The following is a 22,584-nucleotide window of genomic DNA, read 5'->3' as shown; positions in this document are numbered from 1 at the left end:
ATCTCAAGAGATTCTTGGCAGCAATCCAATGTATGTGATGAGGCTCGACCATAAACTGGCTCAATGTATTCATTGCAAAACATATGTCCGGACGAGAGTTCACCAAGAACATCAAGGCCCCCACGAGTTGACGATACTCAGAAGGATTTCCCAAATCGGGCCCAACAGCACTTCCGCATAACTTCTTGAAGTTAAGTTCCATTGGAGTAGTCACAGACTTGCAGTCCACCATCCCAAATCTTTCAAGTATCTTCACAATATATTTTCCTTGAGAAAGGAAAATCTCACCTGGCTTTTGCCAGACCTCCAACCCTAGGAAGTAATGCATCAATCCTAGGTCCTTCATCTCGAATTCGAAAGCCAACTCCCTCTTACATTGATGAATAAGAGGGTCTGCACCTGTCAAAAAGAGATCGTCCACATAAAGTACCAAGATGAGAGGTCTATCATTCTCAACCTTAAAATAAAGGTTTGGATCAACTTCACTTCTCGTAAATCCCAACTTCATTAGATAGCTATTGATCCTCTCATACTAAGCCCGAGGTACTTGTTTCAACCCATAGAGGGCTTTTTTCAGCCTACATACATGTGTCTGACGATCTTGAACTTCGAACTCCTCAGGTTGTTCTACATAGACTTCCTCCTTAAGTGAACCATGCAAGAAGGCAGTCTTGACATCCATCTGATGAAGATTCCATCCTTGAGAGGCAGCAAGGGCTATAATTGATGGTGGTGTAGCGGGCAACCAGTGCAAATATCTCGTCATAATCTACAACTTCCTTTTGAGAGAAGCCTCGAAAAATGAATCTGGCCTTGAACTTTTCAGCACTTCCATCAGCTCCATGCTTGATCTTGAAGAGCCATTTCGAGGTGACAACAGATTTGTCTTTGGGTCTAGGGACCACATCCCAGACATCATTCTTCATAATCGACTTATACTCTTCGTTCATTGCATCCTTCCAAACTTGGTGCTTTGCAGCTTCTTCGAATGTGCAAGGCTCAAATTGAACAATGGTGCGCATTGTAGTTAAGTATCCTTGGTAGCTATTCAACTTCTTACTTTCACAAAATGTCCCCCTAGGTGCAACATGTCTCTCGGCATCTTCGGGAGTCTCCCTAAGCCATGAGGGTCTCATTTTTTAGGAGGAGGGCTCATGAGGGGGTGGATCAATGGGATCCATTGGTCCTTCAGCATCGAGCATCTCCTCATCCTGCGGTTCTCCCTGCTTTCCAGAATCTGCTTCTTTGTCCTACCTTGGAAAAGGAAGGTTACTAATCTTCCCAAGGGTAGCATCCTCATCGAAGGTGACATCATGACTTATCTCCACTTCTCTTGGAATAGGCACATAGATTCTATATGCCTTAGAAGTTTCATTGTAGCCCACAAATGTTCCTTTCTTCCCAGAAGCATCCAATTTGCTTCTCTTTTCTTTCGGCACATGAAAATATATGGGACTACCAAAAATTCTAAAGTGAGAAACATCAGGTTTTTTACCAGTGAAAACTTCTTCGAGATTTTTGGAGTCCAACGCTTGATGAGGGCATCTATTTTGAAAATCCAGGGTGGTGTTCGTGTTGGAATTTCTAAGTTTGACTCATTAGAAATTCTTCCTGTACTATCTGGTTTATTTCTTCCTACTTGTTTAATTACTTAACAATTTATTTACCATGTAAATACTGAAAATAAAAACAAGTACAGTATCAACATCTACATATCATCAACTGAAAGAAAACAAGCACACAAGTGACACCGTTATTTTTGGACCAATGTCCCAAAAAAACACAATGCGGGAAAACTAGTGCAGCTATTTAGAGGGTTTTATTATTATGCAGTTTTCAGAATACAACCAGGGTGCCAGAAATGGCTCACCCAACAAAGAATGCCCTTGGCAGTAGTACCTCTCGTCGAAGACAGATATTCCAGTTGAATAATCACCGGATGAACGATCCCACAGGAACTATTGCAACTCCCACTGCTCTGTGTCACTCTAATAGGGACTGCGTCACCTTATTTGACTCACCAGCACCTAGTCTGTCCCACGAAATCCTTCCGATGCTGCCTCTTGGCCCTGCGTCAGCTCTACTAGCCTCTGCGTCAACTTCTGGAGCCTCTGTGTCAACCCCTAGACCCTCTGCTTCTCACACGCTGGCCTCTCCTGGCTCTGCGTAGCTCCTAGTTGCCTCTACGTAGCACCTAGTTGCCTCTGCATCAACGTCTTAGGGCCCTGCGTTGTCTCTCTGGTACCAACTTTGCCTCTCTGTTATGTATTCACTGCCCCTCGCTATTGATCACTGATTCTATCTCTCTTAGCAAACCCCGCTCTAGAGAATAGAATGATTGATCACTCTGGTGTGTCCTCCAACTAACCCTTAAGCCTCCTCTTATACTTTTCTCGTTGGTCCATCAACGGTCGAGATTAAATCTCTAATCAATGGCTAAAATTAGATTTGGCTTGATCCATGACTTTTGGAACATTCTAACCCAGTTTTATATTAATACACAATAATATTTTACTTTTCTTAAGTTTAGACTTAGGAACTCCATTAAAAATATTAATTATTTTAATATCTCCCAAACCAGTTAGAATCTGCCTCTCCACCAATTTTCATGGCTAGAGCACATCCGATGCTCCCGCAAATCAACAGTTTGCAACTTTGGCCCATAAGAACTTCGGAAGGCATTGATCATGAAGCATGGCACGAGTGGCTTCTACGATGGAACGTTCTTCCTTTTAGCAACACCATTTTGCTCAGGAGTATATGCGGTAGTAGTATCCCTCTTAATGCCAGCTTCTCTACAATAATTTTTGAACTCATTTGATTCATATTCAATTCCATTTTCGGTCCTCAATATTTTGATCTTCTTCCCGGTTTGATTTTCAACCAAAGATTTGAAAGAACGGAACCAGGGGAATACTTTGTCCTTCTTCTTCAAGAAATATATCCAAGTTTTGCGCGAGAAATCATCTATAAAGGTTGCATAATATAAAATCCTCCCAATGAGTACACGGGCATTGCACCAGATAGATCAGAATGAATCAATTGCAATATGTCAGTAGTCTTGCTATCATTTGAGGGGAAAGGTCCCCTTGTATGCTTTCCTTTGGCACACCGCTGACAAACACCTTCATGTTCTACTTTAAATTCGAGCATACCTGTCACCATCTTCCTTGAATTGGGTAGAGCCTTATACTGTAGATGAGCAAACCTCCGGTGCCATAATTCAAATTGAAGTGATGTGTTGCAAGACATAGCTTCCAATGGGCTTCCTCCAACTTGATATAGGTTATCAACCCTGAAGTCAAGTGTAGATGCATCCTTGAAGTTTTTATTCCACACATGTACCTTTCCATCAATGAATGCCACCTTGAATACTTTGTTTTCCATCGCCAAAATAGATACCAGGTTTTTCTTTAGATCGGGCACATATAATACTTCTTGTAGATGAATGGTGTTACCTTTATTCAATTAAAGAGTAACATTCCCAACTCCCTTCACGGGATAGGTGGCATTGTCTTCAAGGATAATTTCCAAATTTGTATCCTTTTCAATCAGATTTGAAAGAGCTTTCTTATACCCAGTGAAGTGCCTTGAAGCACTATTATCAATCAACCAATTTCCCAAAGTGTCTCGAGGAGATGCAGTAGAAAGGGCAGATATAAGATAGAATTATTTTTGCTTGTTATCAACAACATTAGATTCATCATACCTGGCATTTCTTGATCTCTTGGAAGGGCGACCATTTCTTTGATGAGAAGCGGGAGCATTCCTTTTTCCTTGGTTGTTGAATATGCCATTCCTTTGATTGTTGTTGCCCCTGAAATTGTTGTTGTTGTGGTTGTCATCATTATGAGGTGTATCCCTCCTATTAGGACACTCCCTAGCATAGTGACCAAACTTGTTGCAAATGAAGCATCTTCCCTTCCTTCCATTTGTGAAACCCGACCTTCCTTGACAATGCTTCTTTGAACCCGCATTGTTCTTCTTTTTAGCATGAGCAGAGAATGCAGTAGGATCATTCCTATTTGAAGGCATATCTAGTTCCATCATCCTTGTTTCTTCTTGAAAGCATCTAGTCAGCGATTCTTCAAAACCTAGAATCCTATCGTTATTAAGAATAGTAGTGTTGAACACGCCATTCTTGAGGGAGTCCTCTAAGGGCAATGAGGGTAAGCTCCCTGTCAGCAATAGCTTCTCAAATAGAAAGAAGATCATTTTTTATCTCAGTAATGCTCATGAAGTAGGATTGAATATCTTCATTTCTTTATATCCTTTAGCTTATTCATGAGGAAAAGAATTTGATTTGCATTACTAGATTTGAACATGCAAACCAACCTGTCACATATCTCCTTTGAAGTGTTCAAATCGGAAATGTAAGCAACTAAATGCTAATGAATAGAATCCCTGATGATCTTCTTGGCTTTGACTTCACCCTTCTTGTACTTGGTCTTGGCAGCAGCGGGTGCATTAGAAGGAGGTTCTGAAATCTTTCCCTGCACATAATCCATCACATCTTGCTCTTCTAATGTCAAATCAAGAGACATCTTCCATGCATGATAATCAGACTTATCATGAAGCTTATCATCAGACTTGAAGTAGGATGTGGAAGCCATTGAATCTTGTCTTTGATCAGTGATTGCTCCTCTTGGTGATTGCTCTTTTCACTCTTGCTTGGGCTTTGTCTTCACCTTAGCTCTGATACCATGTTAATTTTAGGATAACAATGGTATGTTCTATGCTTAGAGCAATTTTACTTCAATTTCTTTATTAGCCCAATATCAATATCTAGTTTAGCAATCACATCAACATGATAGTAAAATGCAGATAGAACATAAACAATAACAATAGAAAACAAGCCAAGATAAGAGGACACAAGATATGGCACCAGGCAGGGAAAAACCCCAATGTGGGAAAACCCTTGATCAATTCTTCTTATAATTCTTCAAAAGTTCAGCAGAGAGAGAGACTACAATGTATAATATTCACTTGTCCAATTATAGTGAAAATCTGATCAGTCAAACAATAAAAACAGAAAGCCCTAACCAGAAAGTCAATGTTGGTCAACAGGGTAGATTTCTTCCTCAATTCAGCTCAGTCAAACCTAGTCAACTTCGGCCTCCCACAGCAAGTCTAATCAGCCCAAAACCAATACAAAAAAGTCTAGTCAAATCTAGTCAACAAAAGTCAATGTTGCAGCAAACCCTAGCATAGTCAACGCTGGTCAAACAAAGGTCAAACATCCTTGGATTTCATGCCCAGAACTGTGGCCTGCCCAAACCAAAATACCCCACACAAAATTGCACCAAAAACTGGTCAACACAGTCAAAACAGCGTCTGAAATTTTCGGTCAACGCTGAAACAAAAAAACCCTTCCTTCCCTTCGCACGTGTGGAGAGCAGCTTCTGATTTTCGTACCCAATCAAAGTAGGAGAGAGAAGATGAGTAAGTGAAGTGTGTCCAAATGAGGAGGAGGCATCATGTATTTATAGGCAAACGTTGAGGGTGAATAGACGTGACTGTTGAGCTTCTAAGCCTACATGAGTTTGTTGGACGACCTTGACAATTTGTGCATAATCAAAATAAATTCATAATTCCATTTGTACATGTCAGAATGGGATGATCATTAGATCAATCCTACACCTCTCGGAGAGAGGAATCCAAGAAAAATATGAGATGCCTCATATGAGCTATCTAATGTGAAGTTCGGCCCTAGTTGCCAAATTTAACAGTTTGTCACCAAAGTTATGTTATTTTGCACATTAAAATATTTTTAGGGGCATCTTAGGCTAATTCGAATTAGAAGAGGCTCATATAAATAAAGTGTGGAGTACTGAAGAAGGTATGTTTTTATTGATTATTTTGTCATCTTTTCTTTAGAACTCATAACCTCTTTGCATCATGAACTAGGTAGATAATAAGAAATCATGACAAAATCTATAAGATTTATACGCAACACGAAAACACTAATAATTGCTATTTCTTATGCAGGAAAAGGGAAAAACGAAAGATTGTTGTTCCAAAGAAAAAGACAGGGCCAAGTTAACTGTTGTCCCTTTGGCGGGGAACCATATGCAAACAAGGCGATCTAAATTAAAACATATCAGCCAAGGAAAGGAAAAGGAGATATTGACTCGGCGCAAGAAAACAAACGGATAACTGGGAATTAACAGTTTGGCGAATCCCTCTGTTGTCCCTTTGGCGGGGAACCATATGCAAACAAGGCGATCTAAATTAAAACATATCAGCCAAGGAAAGGAAAAGGAGATATTGACTCGGTGCAAGAAAACAAACGGATAACTGGGAATTAACAGTTTGGTGAATCCCTCAGGATCCTTTGATCCTGAGGGATCGCTGCCTTAACTATTTTTGCATCCTTGATATCTCTGCTTTAGTTGTTATAAAAAGGGGCAGCACTGCTAGCCCGGGGGGCGATCTACTGTTATTTTTTCTATGTAACTTTTCTCTGTATTTGAAACTTTGATCATCGACTCTCATTGAGAAGTGATTCACTGTAACTCTGTTTTAATGCTTTAATATAAATCTGGTTGTTGTTCCGTCTTTGATCCTGGAGTAATTTCAAGCAGTGTGTCCTTGGAGGCTAAGGGCCCGGCCCTGGTGGAACACTTGCTCCTATATCATTATCTTTAGTTCGTGCGTGGTTTTCATTATCAGCTTTGTTCGGTAATCTGATGTGTTTTGTTATTTTACATCATGACTCTGTTATATTTGATTCATGTTCGACTGAGTAATATCGTTCTCTGTGACAGGAATGTCGGATTGTTCATTCTGACTCTCTAATGCATTGTTGTTCCTTTAATCATTAATATAACATTATCGGTCTTTACAGAATGCTATTGTTGTTCAATTACAGAGTACCTGTGTTGTAACAGTCATAAATTGGTATTACTGTATTCATCTATAGATTACATTTAATTGCGATTGTTGATTCAACTGATATTGTTGTTCCATTACGAATTACAATCGTTATTCTTTATAACTAAGATTGATATTTGTAGTACCGAAATCAGATTACTGTTTTTCTCAATACTAAGGTGTGTCGTGTGTGTTATTTATCTTAGTTTATTGTGCATTTACATTTGGTTCCAAGTGCTGTTCTATATTTCATTACTAATCAGTTGCCGTTCTATTTCCGTGTGCTGTCCGATTTATTCCTAGAGTAAAGATTGCTATCTGATTTCTGTAGGATACGATTGCTGCACTTATTCCTGTAGATTAAAGTGTTGTTGTTTATAAGAATCAGTTGTTGTTACATTTTCTAGTTGTTGTTCCATTTCTTAGTTGTTGTTCCATTTCCTAGTTGCTATTCCATTTCCTGTTATTTGCGTTCTCATTGCTTTGGTGTGCAAAACGATCTGAAACTGTAGTGGGCATTGACATTTGTTGTCTAGTTCCCAGATTGATGATCTATTCCTTGATTATCTTTAATTACATCAGTTTACAGAGGGATGAGTTACTGTTACTGGACCCTTGACTGATAAACTGCTTAGTTTTCTAAATGCATGATTTAGGCTTTAAAGTGCTTTGCTATAAGTAGATCTTGTTTTAAGCATCCGTTTACTCTTGTATTCTGAGCACTATACTACTAGCATTACTCTGGCAAATGACAGCCTCAAACTGAGTACACTCTTTGAAATAACAAATCGTTCCTGGATTGACAAGTTAATGTGAGGTAATTAGAGGTGAAAAAGACCCTTTTTACGGCTTGACATTTTGGCGTCGTTGCCAGGGAAGAGTGTAGCCATTTGTCTCTTTTCAGAGTAGTGTAAGATCCTGTTAGGAAAGGATTGGGTTTTAAAAACAGAAGGTAAGAACCTGCGTGTGGAGTATGTAATAGCCCTGCTCCCCTGCCCGCTTTCCTGCAGATTTGTTGCTATTCTGTTTGGGTAGAACCTAGCAGTTGATTTGTGTGCATGACTAAGCAGAAAAAGCCTGAAAAGAACCCTAAACCTCTACCCAAGCCTAATAAAGCTAAGGGGCCGGTGACCCTTGGCCGATCAACCTTTATAGACGAAATCCTTAAGAAAGCAGAATCTCAGCCTTCAGTAGGACCTAGAAAAGTTACTTCTAGACAGCCTACTAGTTCCCTTCAGGCCACAAGATCACCATCTGTAGCCTTTGCTGAGGTGCATAGTCAAACCGAAGAGCAAGATTTTCAAGAAATTGAAAATTCTAGCCCAAAATCATTACAAGAAGGGAACCTTAGCAACCTCTGTGAAGGAAGAGGAGAAACCGGAGAGACTGAAGAACCAAGATCTCCCCTTGGGGTAATTCAGCCATTAAGCAGTCCAGATAAGGGAAGTGCTGCAAAAATCATTTATAACGAAATTCAAGAACCTGAATCCCCCCAGACGTTAGGCACTCTCATTATCCCAGATAAAGGAAGTGTTGTCAAGACCATTCCCGTTAGAGCCATTCCCCCTCGACAACCTAGGAATACCCTCCTAGATATCCCAGAAGGTTATTGGCATATATTTGACCAAATGGCCCAAAACCAGCCAAACACCCAAACCTCTACACTGCAATACCCCATTGTGGATACTGCAGCTAATGCACCTATGAAAGCAATTCCTCTTCAGCACATCCCTACATTCCATGGCCTTACATCAGAAGATCCGGATGCATTCCTGTTTGAATTTGATGTGCTGTGTAGAGGATATGACTATACCACCGATCCCCAGAAACTGAAATTATTTCCCTCTACATTAAAAGGGGCTGCTTTAAGATGGTTTATGGGATTGGGTGGTGGTGTTATAAATAACTAGGATCAAATGAAAGAATCTTTTCTAAAAAAATATCAGGACTATTGCAGGTCTAGAGAGTTAAAAGATGAAATATTTCAGATGGTAGCTAGACCAAATGAAACATTAGAAGAGTATGTTGAATGTTTCCAGTATAATCTTCAAAGATCTCCTTATGCATCATTACCCTTACCTGATAATGTGTTAAAAACAGCATTAATTAGGGGAATGAAGGAACAATGGATTGAAACACTGAATATTATGGGAAAAGGAGATATTTATCAAGAAAATTTTGCTGACATTATTAATCTATGTATTAGGAGCTCGAGAGGCAGCACAAGACTAAAACCAGCAGAACATGATCGGTTTGTAAGAGATAATAGAATTTCGGCAGAAGGAGTAACTCGTGCAGAAATTGGAAATTTATTAGAAAATTTTAAAACTGACATATTGGGGACACTGACAACACAACTTGATATTATGCAGGCCAAACAAAAGCAAGCAGAGGCAGAACAGAATTTGGCAATCTTCTGTCCCCGATGCAGAAAGAAACATAGCCATAAGGAGTGTCCATTAGATGCAGTCCAAGTTTGCGCCATCTGTACAAAAGACCATTCTACAGAGAGCTGCCCCTCACTTCCTGGATTGAAAGCAGTATACAAGGAAGCAGAAGAAGAACCAGAACCAGTGTATCTACTCAATCAGCGCCGTCAATGGCAGCCACGACAATCAGGTATGTTTTCAGACCCAACTTCTTCTTTTCAGCCTCCACAATATCATGCTCAACAATATAATACAATGTGGCAAAATCAACCTCCCTTCCCGAATTGGTCACAACAATCATTTCCTTCATCATCTCCATGGCCAAATCAAGCAAACCAACCCAATTGGCCAAATTTTCCCTATACCCCACCATATTGGCAAAACAACGTATATCCAGCACAATGGACCCCGCCTACCTCACAAAGTCAAGCCTGGAAGACAAACTGGCAAAGACCAATGAATCAGCCAGTAGGAACCATCCCGCTTCCTCAACTTCCACTGCCAGCCTTACAACAAAACCCCCAATCTAATTTAAGACCGCAACTCCCAGCCCAATCCAACCCTAATCCGAATAACAGACCAGTCCAATCTACTCAAATAGTGGAAACACCAGAAATAGGAACCGATCTAAGTGAGTGTAATGACCTTCAATTAAGATCTGGGCGTATCATCGAAACAGAGGGAGATAAAACAACTCAAGTTGAAAATCAATTACCTACAGAACAACCGCTACAAGAAGAGGACGTGACCAGACAACAAATTCATGACCCAACAACCACATCCTCTCCCCCATTCCCAGAGCGATTAATTATACCTCGACCTATACAACACCCTAATTTTGATATTCTGAGAGAACTAAAAAATCTGTACATAAAAATCCCATTCCTCCAAGCCATTCAAGACATCCCCATATATGCAAGGACTATCAAAGAATTATGTATAAAGAAAATAAGGAGGAAAATAACAAATAACCCAAAAGTCCAAGTAGTTGGCACTCTATCCGACTTATTATCAGGAAAAGAAACACCCGTTAAATACGAAGACCCAGGAAATCCAATAGTAACCGTACAAATCTATGGTCAAACCTTCTCAAATGCCTTAGTTGATCTAGGAGCTGCAATTAATATCTTAACAACCACCACTTGCCAAAAACTGAGCATTACATCAGTAGAACTGACCTCTACTTTACTAGAACTAGCTGACCGATCTGTGGTTAGGCCAGAAAGCACACTACATGATGTCATGGTATCCGTTGACTCCTGGGAGTATCCGGCCGATTTTCTGATAATAAACCCCAAAAACCAACTTGATGGACATCCATTGATTTTAGGCAGACCTTGGCTTGCAACTGCCGATGCTTATATTGGCTGCCGACAAGGCAATATGACCATAACTAGAGGGGCAGATATCAAGAACCTAGCTTTATATCCTCCAGCGCAGCCAAGTGTCACAATAATAAAAACTAACAAGCATCATGTATCATACCTCACCGAAAATATTAGATCTCCATTAACCATAGAAGAGGCCCTTGATTTCAAAGACCAAACAGAAGATGATGCCATTAATAATTTTATTAGCCAAGCTGAAACCAGATCCCACATACAACGTCACATGATATAAGCAGCATTTGATAATGAATTAGAAGAAAATCCTCTTAAAGATACACACGATCAAACAATACCTACTACCTCTGTTTCAAATGGTAAAATTGTAGAAATTGAGCTAGGAAAGAATTTAAACATTAATGCCAACCTGACTTCCGAGCAAGAAAAGAAGCTCATCCAACTATTGAGGAAATATAAAGGAGCATTTGCATGGAACTACCCTGATATGAAAGGAATTGATCCCCAGTTATGTACACACCACATTTACATAAAAAGGGATGCGAGACCTGTTCACCAACCACAAAGGAGACTTAATCCTCATCTAAAAGATGTTGTAAAAGCTGAATTTCAAAAACTTTTAGATGTCAACTTCATCTACCCTATCTCTGATAGTAAATAGGTCTCTCCACTTGTTGTGGTTCCAAAGAAGAATGGAAAGTGGAGGATTTGTGTAGATTATAGAGAGCTAAATAAAGCAACACAAAAAAACCACTTTCCCCTTCCATTCATTGACCAAGTATTAGACACTTTGGCAGGGAAGAAATTCTTTTCTTTCTTAGACGGTTTCAGTGGATACAATCAGATTCAGATTGCCCCTGAAAACCAAGAAAAAACCACTTTTACTTGTCCTTGGGGAACATTTGCCTATAGAGTTCTACCTTTTGGCTTATGCAATGCTCCTGCCACATTTCAAAGGGCTATCCTCAGCATCTTTTCAGACTTAATAAATGAAGGGCTCGAAGTATACATGGATGACTTTACACCATACGGAGATGATTTTGACCCAGCATTGGACACACTGGAAAAAGTCCTACAGCGCTGCATTGCCACCAGGCTTTGTTTGAGCCATGAAAAATGCTATATGATGATGATTGAAGGACTTATTCTAGGCCATTATATCTCAGTAGCTGGCATACAGGTAGACCTAGCCAAAATTCAAATAATTTTGCTAATTCCCACTCCTACCACTCAAACAGAGGTACGCAGTTTTCTTGGATTTTCTGGTTATTATAGAAGGTTTATAGAACATTTTTCGCATATTGTTGCACCTCTATATGCACTGACAGGTAATGTTGACTTTCTTTGGACAGAAAAATGTGACTGTGCTTTTCAAGATCTGAAGAAGCTTGTGTCCACAGCCCTAGTCCTTCGAGGACCAAATTGGGACCTGCCATTCCAAATTTCATCAGATGCCTCAGATACAGCTATTGGAGCAGTCCTTGGGCAGGAAGAAGATAAAAAACCATATGCAATTTATTATATTAGCAAGAATTTATCCCCTGCTGAATTGAATTATACTGTTACTGAAAAGGAATTTCTAGCTGTAATACATGCTGTCAATAAGTTCAAAGCATTACATTACTGGATATCCTGTTATCTTGTATACAGATCACTCTGCCATAAAATATTTAGCAAATAAACCAATCACAAATGGTAGAATAACTAGATGGCTGATTTTATTGCAGGAATTTGATATTACAATCAAGGACAGACCTGGAAAAGAAAATCTTGTAGCTGACTTTCTCTCGCGAATGCCAAAACCAGTGGACGCAGCAGCAGTTGAAGATCAATTTCCAGATGAGCATTTGTTTGTTGTCACTGTTAAAACACCCTAGTATGCTGATGTTGTGAATTACTTAGCAGTAGGTAAATTACCAAAACATCTGACCCCCAATGAACGAAAACAGATTGTCCAGCGAAGTGCTCGATTTTCTTGGATTGGGGGCTACCTGTTCCATACAGGGGCAGATATGCACATCAGGAGATGCGTCCGCGAGGATGAAATTTTTGACATTTTGAAAGCTTGTCATGACGGACCATGTGGCGGACATTTCGCCGATTGCAGAACTGGACATAAGGTCCTACAAACAGGGTATTATTGGCCCACGATCTTCAAAGATGCAAAAAAGTTCGTTCAAGCCTGTGACAGTTGCCAGAGAGCAGGACGCCCTAGTCAGTCCGACGAAATGCCCCTGAACCCACAACTAGTTATTGAACCATTCGAGCGATGGGCCCTCGATTTCATTGGATCAATTAACCCATCCTCGAACCAGAAAACATATATTTTAGTAGCAACAGAATATGTCACCAAATGGGTTGAAGCAGAGGCATTGCCGAGAGCTACAGAGGATTCTGTCATACAGTTCCTGTTCCATATATTCGTGCGATATGGGCTTCCAAGAGATATAATTACAGACGGTGGACCACAGTTTGCTGGTAACAAGATTGCTACAACACTCAAAAACTATCATATCCAGCACAAAATCACCACTCCATACCACCCACAGGAAAATGGTCAAGTAGAAAGTAGCAATAATATAATAGAAGCAATCTTAACAAAAACCATTACGTCACATAGACGCGATTGGGCTGCAAGACTACCAGAAGCCTTGTGGGCTTACAGAACAATATGGAGAAGCACTACCGACTATTCACCTTACTAATTGGTGTTTGGAAAGCAACCCATCTTTCCCATAGAATTCGAAATCCAAACGTTGCGAACAACACAAGAAGTCGGCTTAGATCTAAACGAGACACAGATTAATAGATTACAGCAGATCAGTGAGCTGGATGAAATCAGGCTCTTTGCCCTCCAACACACTGCGTTGATCCAACAGCAGTGAGCTAAATGGCATGATGCTCTCATTAAAAATAAAGTCTTCCGTGAGGGAGATTGGGCGCTCTTATATGATTCCAAGTTTCAAGATTTTCCCGGGAAGCTTCAGACTCGCTCGCTGGGGCCATATGAAATCCATAAGGTACATGATAATGGCACACTTACTCTAGTCACTATTGACGGATCTGGACATACCTTTAAAGTAAATGGCCACCGAGTTGTATCTATCATACTCCCTACGCTAGGATGACCTCCATTGATCTGGGATCAATGGTACTGGTCTGAGACCAGTGGTAGGAGTTGTACCATACTATGATGCTGACTTCGGGTCGGTTGAGACTGGTCTGGGACCAGTGGTACATACTCCGAGACTGACTTCGTGTCAGTGCAGTACTAGTCTGGGACCAGTGAGAGTGGTACATACTATGACGCTAACTTCGGGTCGGTTGAGACTGGTCTGGGACCAGTGGTACACTCTCTGAGACTACGATACTGGTCTGGGACCAGTGGTAGGAGTGGTACTTACTATGAAGCTGACTTCGGGTCGGCTGAGACTAGTCTGGGACCAGTGGTACGCACTCTGAGACTGACTTTGAGTCAGTGGAAGATGATACTGATCTAGGACCAGTGGAGTTGTACTCACTATGACGCTGACTTCGGGATGGTTGAGACTGGTCTGGGACCAGTGGTACATACTCTGACACTGACTTTGAGTCAGTATGATACATCCTCGATCATTTCTTCTTCTTCATAATTCTGACAAAAGCAGAGCAGAGCAGAACAATGTAAGAGCAGAGCAGAACAGAGCAAAATAGTACCGATCAGTACAGGGTAGAACAAGACAAAGCAGAACAGGCAGAATAGAGTAGAGCAGGGCAAGGGTCAAGCTGTACAAGGCAGTTCATTTGATGGATGAATAGTAACGACCGATAGACAGATTGCAGATGAAGTTCTCCCTGGTTGAGAGGGAGTGTTAAAATTGGCAACCAGGGCAAAACTTCATGTGGGTCATCTTATTCATGGCTGATAATATTTTTATTAGATTCCTCTCGTCGAGAGATGTAGGATTGATATAAATATCATCCGATTCCGATAAGTATTCATGGAGATATGAATTTATTTTGATTATGGAATTATTATCAAGCCGACCTAGAACTCATGTAGGCTCAGAAGCCCAACAGTCGCATCTATTCAAACACTAACGTTGTGTATAAATATATGAGGACTTTTCCTAATTTGCACTCACTCTTCTCATCACATCTCTCTCTCTATTGTGCAGAAATGAGTCTCTTCTCTACTGCGCAGAAATGGGTCTCTCTCTCACACATGTGAAGCCGCAAGCTGTTGAACCTAAAGCTGCAACTGCAGAAGCAAAGATTGACCTGTGTGGCCTAGAAGATCTCCTCTTTGGAACTGCGTTGTAGGTCCATCTGGATCTCCTCTAAAAGCCGCAACTTTTGGTGGGGGAATGAAGTCAATCCGACGAACGGTTTGCAAGATATCGACTGCCCTATTTTGAAGCCGAAAACTGTTGAAACTGAAGCTGCAACTACAAAAGTAAAGATTGATCTGCGTGGCCTAAAAGATCTCCTCATCTGAACTACATTGTAGGTTCATCTGAACCTCTTCTGGAAGCTGCAACTTTTGGTGGTGGAATGAAGTCAATCTGACGGTCGGTTTGTGAAATATCGTCTACCCTAGTTTGATAATGAAGCCGCTAATGCTGATGCTGCTGATCTAGGGTTTGTTGTTGCTGATATGAATTAGATTTATATTATTATTTCTCTCTGCTGAATTATTGAAGATAAAAGAAGATTTGATCAAAGGGTTTCCCCACACATTGTGGGGTTTTTCCCTGGCTAGCCGCCACATCTTGTGTCTCTTGTCTTGGCTTGTTTTATGTCGTTCGTTTAATGTGCACTTTACTTTATGTACATGGGATTGCTAATCTGTGGAATATAATAAGAAAAAGAAGTAAATTGTTATACGAAAAGAACAGCAAAGATTACTGAATGTGATAGCTCGACTTCGACAACAAATCAGGGTTTTGAAAATGAGAAAGAGAGTAAAAAGGACTTCGGGGGTAAGACATGCAACCACTCCGGCAAGACCCCTCAAGAAAAAGGTAAGGAGGACTCAAGTCCAGCCTGCCGTTCAAAACCAAAAGGAACAACATTCAGCTGTTACCCATGTTGAAGTACAAACAGATGATATGTCGGCCTGTGACAAAGAAGTTCAGACAGAGGCACAACCCTCTGAAGAATTACGAACCATGAACACAAGACAATGCAATAAGAAGATTCAAGTGAATCTTCTGCTTACCACTACCATGTGGGACAGTGATCCGAGGACAGTAACCCTACGAGAGGGTTTGGTACAAGCTCAGCAAGCAGTAGAAAAACTCACAGAACAAACAGTTTCTCGAGAAAAGTATGAAGAATTACAACAACAGCTAAGGAATGTCAATTTATCTGAAAGCTAGGCCTTTGAAGGATGGCGAAAGGAAGAAGAAAAAGTCGCAAAGGTAACTCATAGGTTAGATGTAGTTATCAAGCAGATGGATACCTTATGCTCTTTGTACACTAACGTCCTAGCATGTAGAGCCCCTGCTAAGAATTATGCCTTGTTTTTAATGGAACGATATTTGCAATTGAAAATTAAGGTTGTCAAAGCAGGAGCCCCTATACAAATTAATACTATTGATGATTTTATAAATTGTTGTAAGCACTATGGAGTAAAGGTTCAAAGATTATTGTGTGAATTCTATCTGCATAACCTTGTGTTAGATCAAGAGACAGAGCAAAACCCTTGCCCTTTCGTTGGGGATATCCAACTGCAAGAATTTATTTCGTTTGGGGTTAATCAAATTAAATGGCTTAAAGCCTATAATGCCTTCCAAAGACAAGAAACGGATTAGATTTATGGGTAAGAGCTGAGCCTAGAAATCCAGTGCAGCTATGGAGGAAACATAGGAATCTCATGAGTACTCCAAACGTGATTGAAGCATTAGGACCCATTCATACAGCAATCAATCAGCAAGGAATAGAATACTTTTTCACTATTAAAGACCTTGCCATTGATGCTGCTAAATTTCGATATCAGATTTCTAATCCAAATATTCAACTCAGGGAACCATTTAATTATGAGAACTTTAAATTAGCTGTCGATCGCTTGAACCTCTATGGCGAAATTATCTTGAGGGCAGGGCCATCTTGGTTAGGATATAGGTTTTAGAGTCCGATTATTTGGCACCCTGCACCTAGATACCAAGCCCTGTATGAGATGCCTGAGGGTCAGACAGGCCATCTTTTTGAACACCTAGTTAGGCATCATGGCTGTAGACTACCACATGAGATCCCATCTCTAGCCTACTCTCTCACTGCCTTACATGTCAACTACAATGTTTTCATGAGGGCATGAAAAAGGGTAAGCAGGGGGGTGTGTGGAGTACTGAAGAAGGTATGTTTTTATTGATTATTTTGTCATCTTTTCTTTAGAACTCGTAACCTCTTTGCATCATGAACTAGGTAGATAATAAGAAATCATGACAAAATCTATAGGATTTATACGCAACACGAAAACACTAATAATTGCTATTTCTTATGCAGGAAAAGGGAAAAACGAAAGATTGTCGTTCCAAAGAAAAAGACAGGGCCAAGTTAATTGTTGTCCCTTTGGCGGGGAACCATATGCAAACAAGGCGATCTAAATTAAAACATATCAGCCAAGGAAAGGAAAAGGAGATATCGACTCGGCGCAAGAAAACAAACGGATAACTGGGAATTAACAGTTTGGCGAATCCCTCAGGATCCTTTGATCCTGAGGGATCGTTGCCTTAACTATTTTTGCATCCTTGATATCTCCGCTTTAGCTGTTATAAAAAGGGGCAGCACTGCTAGCCCGGGGGACGATCTGCTGTTATTTTTTCTATGTAACTTTTCTCTGTATTTGAAACTTTGATCATCGACTCTCGTTGAGAAGTGATTCGCTGTAACTCTGTTTTAATGCTTTAATATAAATCTGGTTGTTGTTCCGTCTTTGATCCTGGAGTAATTTCAAGCGATGTGTCCCTGGAGGCTAAGGGCCCGCCCTGGTGGAACACTTGCTCCTATATCATTATCTTTAGTTCGTGCGTGGTTTTCATTATCAGCTTTGTTCGGTAATCTGATGTGTTTTGTTATTTTACATCACGACTCTGTTATATTTGATTCATGTTCGACTAAGTAATATCGTTCTCTGTGACAGGAATGTCAGATTGTTCATTCTGACTCTCTAACGCATTGTTGTTCCTTTAATCATTAATATAACATTGCCGGTCTTTACAGAATGCTATTGCTGTTCAATTACAGAGTACCCATGTTGTAACAATCATAAATTGGTATTACTGTATTCATCTATAGATTACATTTAATTGCGATTGTTGATTCAATTGATATTGTTGTTCCATTACGAATTACAATCGTTATTCTTTATAACTAAGATTGATATTTGTAGTACCGAAATCAGATTACTGTTTTTCTCAATACTAAGGTGTGCCATGTGTGTTATTTATCTTAGTTTATTGTGCATTTACATTTGGTTCCAAGTGTTGTTCTATATTTCATTACTAATCAGTTGTCGTTCTATTTCCATGTGCTGTCCGATTTATTCCTAGAGTAAAGATTGCTATCTGATTTCTGTAGGATACGATTGCTGCACTTATTCTTGTAGATTAAAGTGTTGTTGTTTATAAGAATCAGTTGTTGTTACATTTTCTAGTTGTTGTTCCATTTCTTAGTTGTTGTTCCATTTCCTGTTATTTGCGTTCTCATTGCTTTGGTGTGTAGAACGATCTGAAACTGTAGTGGGCGTTGACATTTGTTGTCTAGTTCCCAGATTGATGATTTGTTCCTTGATTATCTTTAATTACATTAGTTTACAGAGGGATGAGTTACTGTTACTGGACCCTTGACTGATAAACCGCTTAGTTTTCCGAATGCATGATTTAGGCTTTAAAGTGCTTTGCTATAAGTAGATCTTGTTTTAAGTATCCGTTTACTCTTGTATTCTGAGCACTATACTACTAGCATTACTCTGGCAAATGACAACCTCGAACTGAGTACATTCTTTGAAATAACAAATCGTTCCTAGATTGACAAGTTAATGTGAGGTAATTAGAGGTGAAAAAGACCCTTTTTACGGCTCGACATAAAGCTAAGCTTCATTTGTATCAAACATCATCATCACACTTGGAGATCTTTTGATGCATTTCGATATTTTTTGGAGCTAAATTCATTGTCTCTTGGAGTTGATTTCTTGATCTTGGATTGGATATACCTCTTGTTATCTTGTAAGTAAATTTTGTTGAATATTTTTCATGTAATGATGTCTAATGTGTAGAAATTTTGCAACTAGCTAGTTCTTATTATGCCCTAATTATTGAATATCATTGGAAAGATTGTTAGATTGCAAATTTGTGCATGTTACTCATTGATAACAAGTAGATGAATGTTCCTAGTGGAGTAAAACTTGTTTTTCTTCCATGATAGTCCATAGATCTTGGGTGGATGATTGTTGAAAAGTAGGTGCTAGGGCATCACTTTCTAACCTCCTTGAGAAGCGATTTAGCCGAATTTCGAATCACATAGACTCCATAGCCCAAGGGTAAGGCTCTAGTCCAAGAAAAATTGGTGATCACCCTCTTTCTCCTTCTCTTTTCCTCCCTTTCCAAAATTTTGGCCCTTACCCTAGACGACTAGCTAGGGCTGCCTACGAATTCAATTGGAGGGGTGAATTGAAAATCCGTTTAGATAGACTATATGTTGGTGTCTCCTCTAGTGATCCTAAAGTTTTGGAGCAATTCCCACAACCAGTTTGCAAGAAAACTCAAGCCCTAGCTACATCTTTGGAAGCTCATATTGAATGTCTATGGTTGGTGGTCTTCTAAAGGGTCATTTTCACATAGAGCGCAAGAAAACTTGATCATTCTTGACCCTTTCTCTTCCCTTGCTTGACCTAGTGATCACATTGGAGGACTTCCTCCCATGATTAGTCAAAAACCCTAGGTCTCGCTTAGATTTCTTTCTAGGTCTTTTTAGTGGAGCATAAACCCTATTTTGAAGAGGAATTATCTTGCAAAGCCCCTAGAGAGATCTCACCTCACTTTGGAAGCCTTGATCCTAGACATACTAGTCATCATTGAGCATTCATAACCCTAGGTCTTGACTCTCCTCTTAGGTCTTTCTTGGAGAGCCTTCCTAGCTTCTCTTGAAGCATTGAGCTCTAAATTGAGTCTCTCCTTGAATGGGCCTTGGGAATCACCTCATACCTCCATAGCGAGACTCCTCCCATCGGTGAAAGTCCGTAAAGAGCAGGGAGCACTGACTGAGGTGACAGTGGGTCTTTGTCCCATTGTTGTCATTTGGTCTAGTAGTTGTCCCTAGGTACCCTTGCTAGGACCCCTGATACATTGTGTGGCAACATAACCCTCATTAGACATCCAACACATTGATCATCCAAAACCAACACTAGATCTAATTAATGGCAACTGAACGTCCATATCAACGGATAGCTCACTATGCCATGTCAATAATAGCTCCAGGATCCACATTGGAAACATGTCACAACCCAAAGGCACACCATGAAAAACAAAGTTAGGGAACAAGGTAGTGATTATCCTCTTTCACAATGCACAAGACGACCATTAGGGACCACCATCACTAATAATTTGATCATCCTTCTATAAATATGTGTCATATGTACTTATCAACTCTCTTGAATAATGTTGCATGAGTTTATTATTATTGTACCATTCTAAGATAAAGATACACAATCACACGCTATATGTGACTCAAGCATATGGAGCTATTTCACAAACAATCTCTAGCCACAATTTTGTACTAGCTTATATCATCAATAGATTGTACAACTTAAGCAATCTCTTGCATCTCCCCTCAATGCATTTTCATAATGTGATTGTTTTGTTTGAAATGGTTGATTGTGAAGGTTTCTCACATAGATAATTGTTAATGACTGTCAATTCAGTCTAGGTCAAGTGGTTGTGGGATGGGCTATTATCCTCCCACCCTAGGTTCTATTTCCTTAAGTGACATGTTGATCTCATAATGAGTATATTACTTTAATGGCTTTGAGCCTTGTTATTGATCTAGCATTGTGCCCTAAAGAATTTAAGGTATACCCTGCGTACCATCCTTAAAATGAAGGAAAGTGCTTGGGGTTTGCCCCATGATATGTCACCTAAAAATAAAAAGATAATTGTTAACACCTATTCACTTGATTCTTCAGTTATCACAATTTAGCACCGCTCTATTTATATGGTTTGATTTTGCAACAAAGGATGTCTCTCCCTTCTTATCTTTTGCTTCCACTATTTTCCCTACTAGTCTTTCTACAACAGTATTCTTGCTGCGCTAATCCATCACAACAAATTTGTTGATTTGTTTTAGCGCAACTCATGTCACGCTACTAGACCATTCTCATAATTCAATGATAGTGTGCCTGCAACTGTTCAATCCCACCTGCAGCTTGGTCGGTCATATCAGATCTCAAGCTCTGTTCCATATATTTATGTCATTTTATGTATTGTTTACCCACCCACTTTGCATACATATATTTTACACAAAATTTAATTTATGGCCATACACTCTGCCAAAAACTTAAGCCTACCATTTAAGTAGTGAAGATAATGCTAAAATTCTTCTAGAACCTTTAACCTAGGGTACACTGGTTTAAAATTTTGCGCTTGATTTCTATCTTGAGGCGAACAAAATTGGTTTCATACTCAGAACTTTATTTTTGAAACTGGTCCAAGGCCTTCTTGGATAAATAGACCACAATCCTCTCCATCTCTAGGGCTACTATGGTAGTTAAGCTTTCAATTAGTCTGGATATCGCATTGCATTAAGTTAACATAGGCATTGATTGGCAGGCCATTTTTGGTCAAATCTAGAAAGTAATCAGACGCAGAAAACCTACCAATTACTACAAAATACTAGAGTTTGACATTTGTTTGGATTACAAACATTGCTTAGTAACAAAATCAAGGTGAATGAATGGGAATAGTTTGGAATGGAGGAAAAACCAATTGGCCGGGCGTCTTAGACCATTGCCAGACGTCATCTTCGACTTGTTTTTCCACAAACTCTGGCTGACGTCCTGCGCAGTGACAGGGTTTCCCACTGCCAACTACTCGCCGGCAACGCAACCCCAACCCCTGCCCCAACGTTGCCCCGTCCTGAATTTTAAGTGTCTCATTTCTCCACCGCCAACTCAAGCCTCCTCCATTCTTAACGCAAGAGGGCATAGGCCTGTCAGGTACTCTGAGTGAGAATAAAATGGAAACGCTGGCCATAATTGCTGAGCTCTGGCCTCTGGAGGCAACTGAAATCAATTGCTTGGCATCCTTAGTGTATGCACAGGAGTCACTCTGCTACTGCCTTCGAGGTGTTTTGCTCAATGGGTTCTTTTTCTGCTCTTCTTGCTCCAGACATGCTTTGCTGGCCAATCCTCCTGCATTCAAAAGTTGGCGTGAGATGACAGTATATCTAGCAAAATGAAAAAAATGAAAAAAATGAAAAAAAATTATAATAAAGTTTGTTATATGAATCACAAAAGAGTATTATGTATTGGAAACACATTATGAAACCAACAGTGTAAATTGGCAGCATTTACTTGGCAACGTAAATTAAAGTAACGTTTTAAATATGGAGAAGGGTGTTAAAAAGGCGAAGGGAAGTGGTGGAGAAAGGTGGTGGAGAAAGAGTGCATTTTTTGTTATTCTTGGAAAGTGGAAATAAAAAAACATTTTATTTTAAAATGTGAGGTCACTAAAGAAAAAATAAATAAATTATTTTTAATGTCCATAAGGCTAAAGATAGCTTATAGGACAGATTGATTTTTCATCTACTTGATGTATTCAACCATTTTTCTGTGAAGCTTCAAAATAAATGCTCCCAGCTTCTCGACAAACCCCTCACTAAATAGATTATCCCAAGAGATCGCTGCCAACATATCTGCATAACTTTTCCTATTGTCTTTGAAGGCCTCGCATTCTAAATTGAAA

General features: G+C 39.8%; 1 protein-coding gene across 1 annotated transcript in view; it reads right to left on the bottom strand.

The window, feature by feature from the left end:
• Window positions 1-22,050, bottom strand: part of LOC149237832 (signal peptide peptidase 1-like) — a 510,431-nt gene extending 488,381 nt beyond the window's left edge. Inside the window, exon 1 of the mRNA XM_089372819.1 lies at window positions 21,604-22,050. Coding sequence (XP_089228945.1) covers window positions 21,604-21,873 — 270 coding nt within the window. The 5' untranslated portion in view covers window positions 21,874-22,050. The remainder of the gene's footprint in view (window positions 1-21,603) is intronic.
• Window positions 22,051-22,584: the final 534 nt, after the last annotated feature.

The sequence above is a fragment of the Pinus tabuliformis genome, chromosome 8 (assembly GCF_031772625.1).
Source record: "Pinus tabuliformis cultivar Carrire ecotype Pingquan chromosome 8, CPIR1, whole genome shotgun sequence".
In the NCBI taxonomy this organism is placed as follows: domain Eukaryota; kingdom Viridiplantae; phylum Streptophyta; class Pinopsida; order Pinales; family Pinaceae; genus Pinus; species Pinus tabuliformis.
This window is presented reverse-complemented; position numbering and strand designations above follow the sequence as displayed.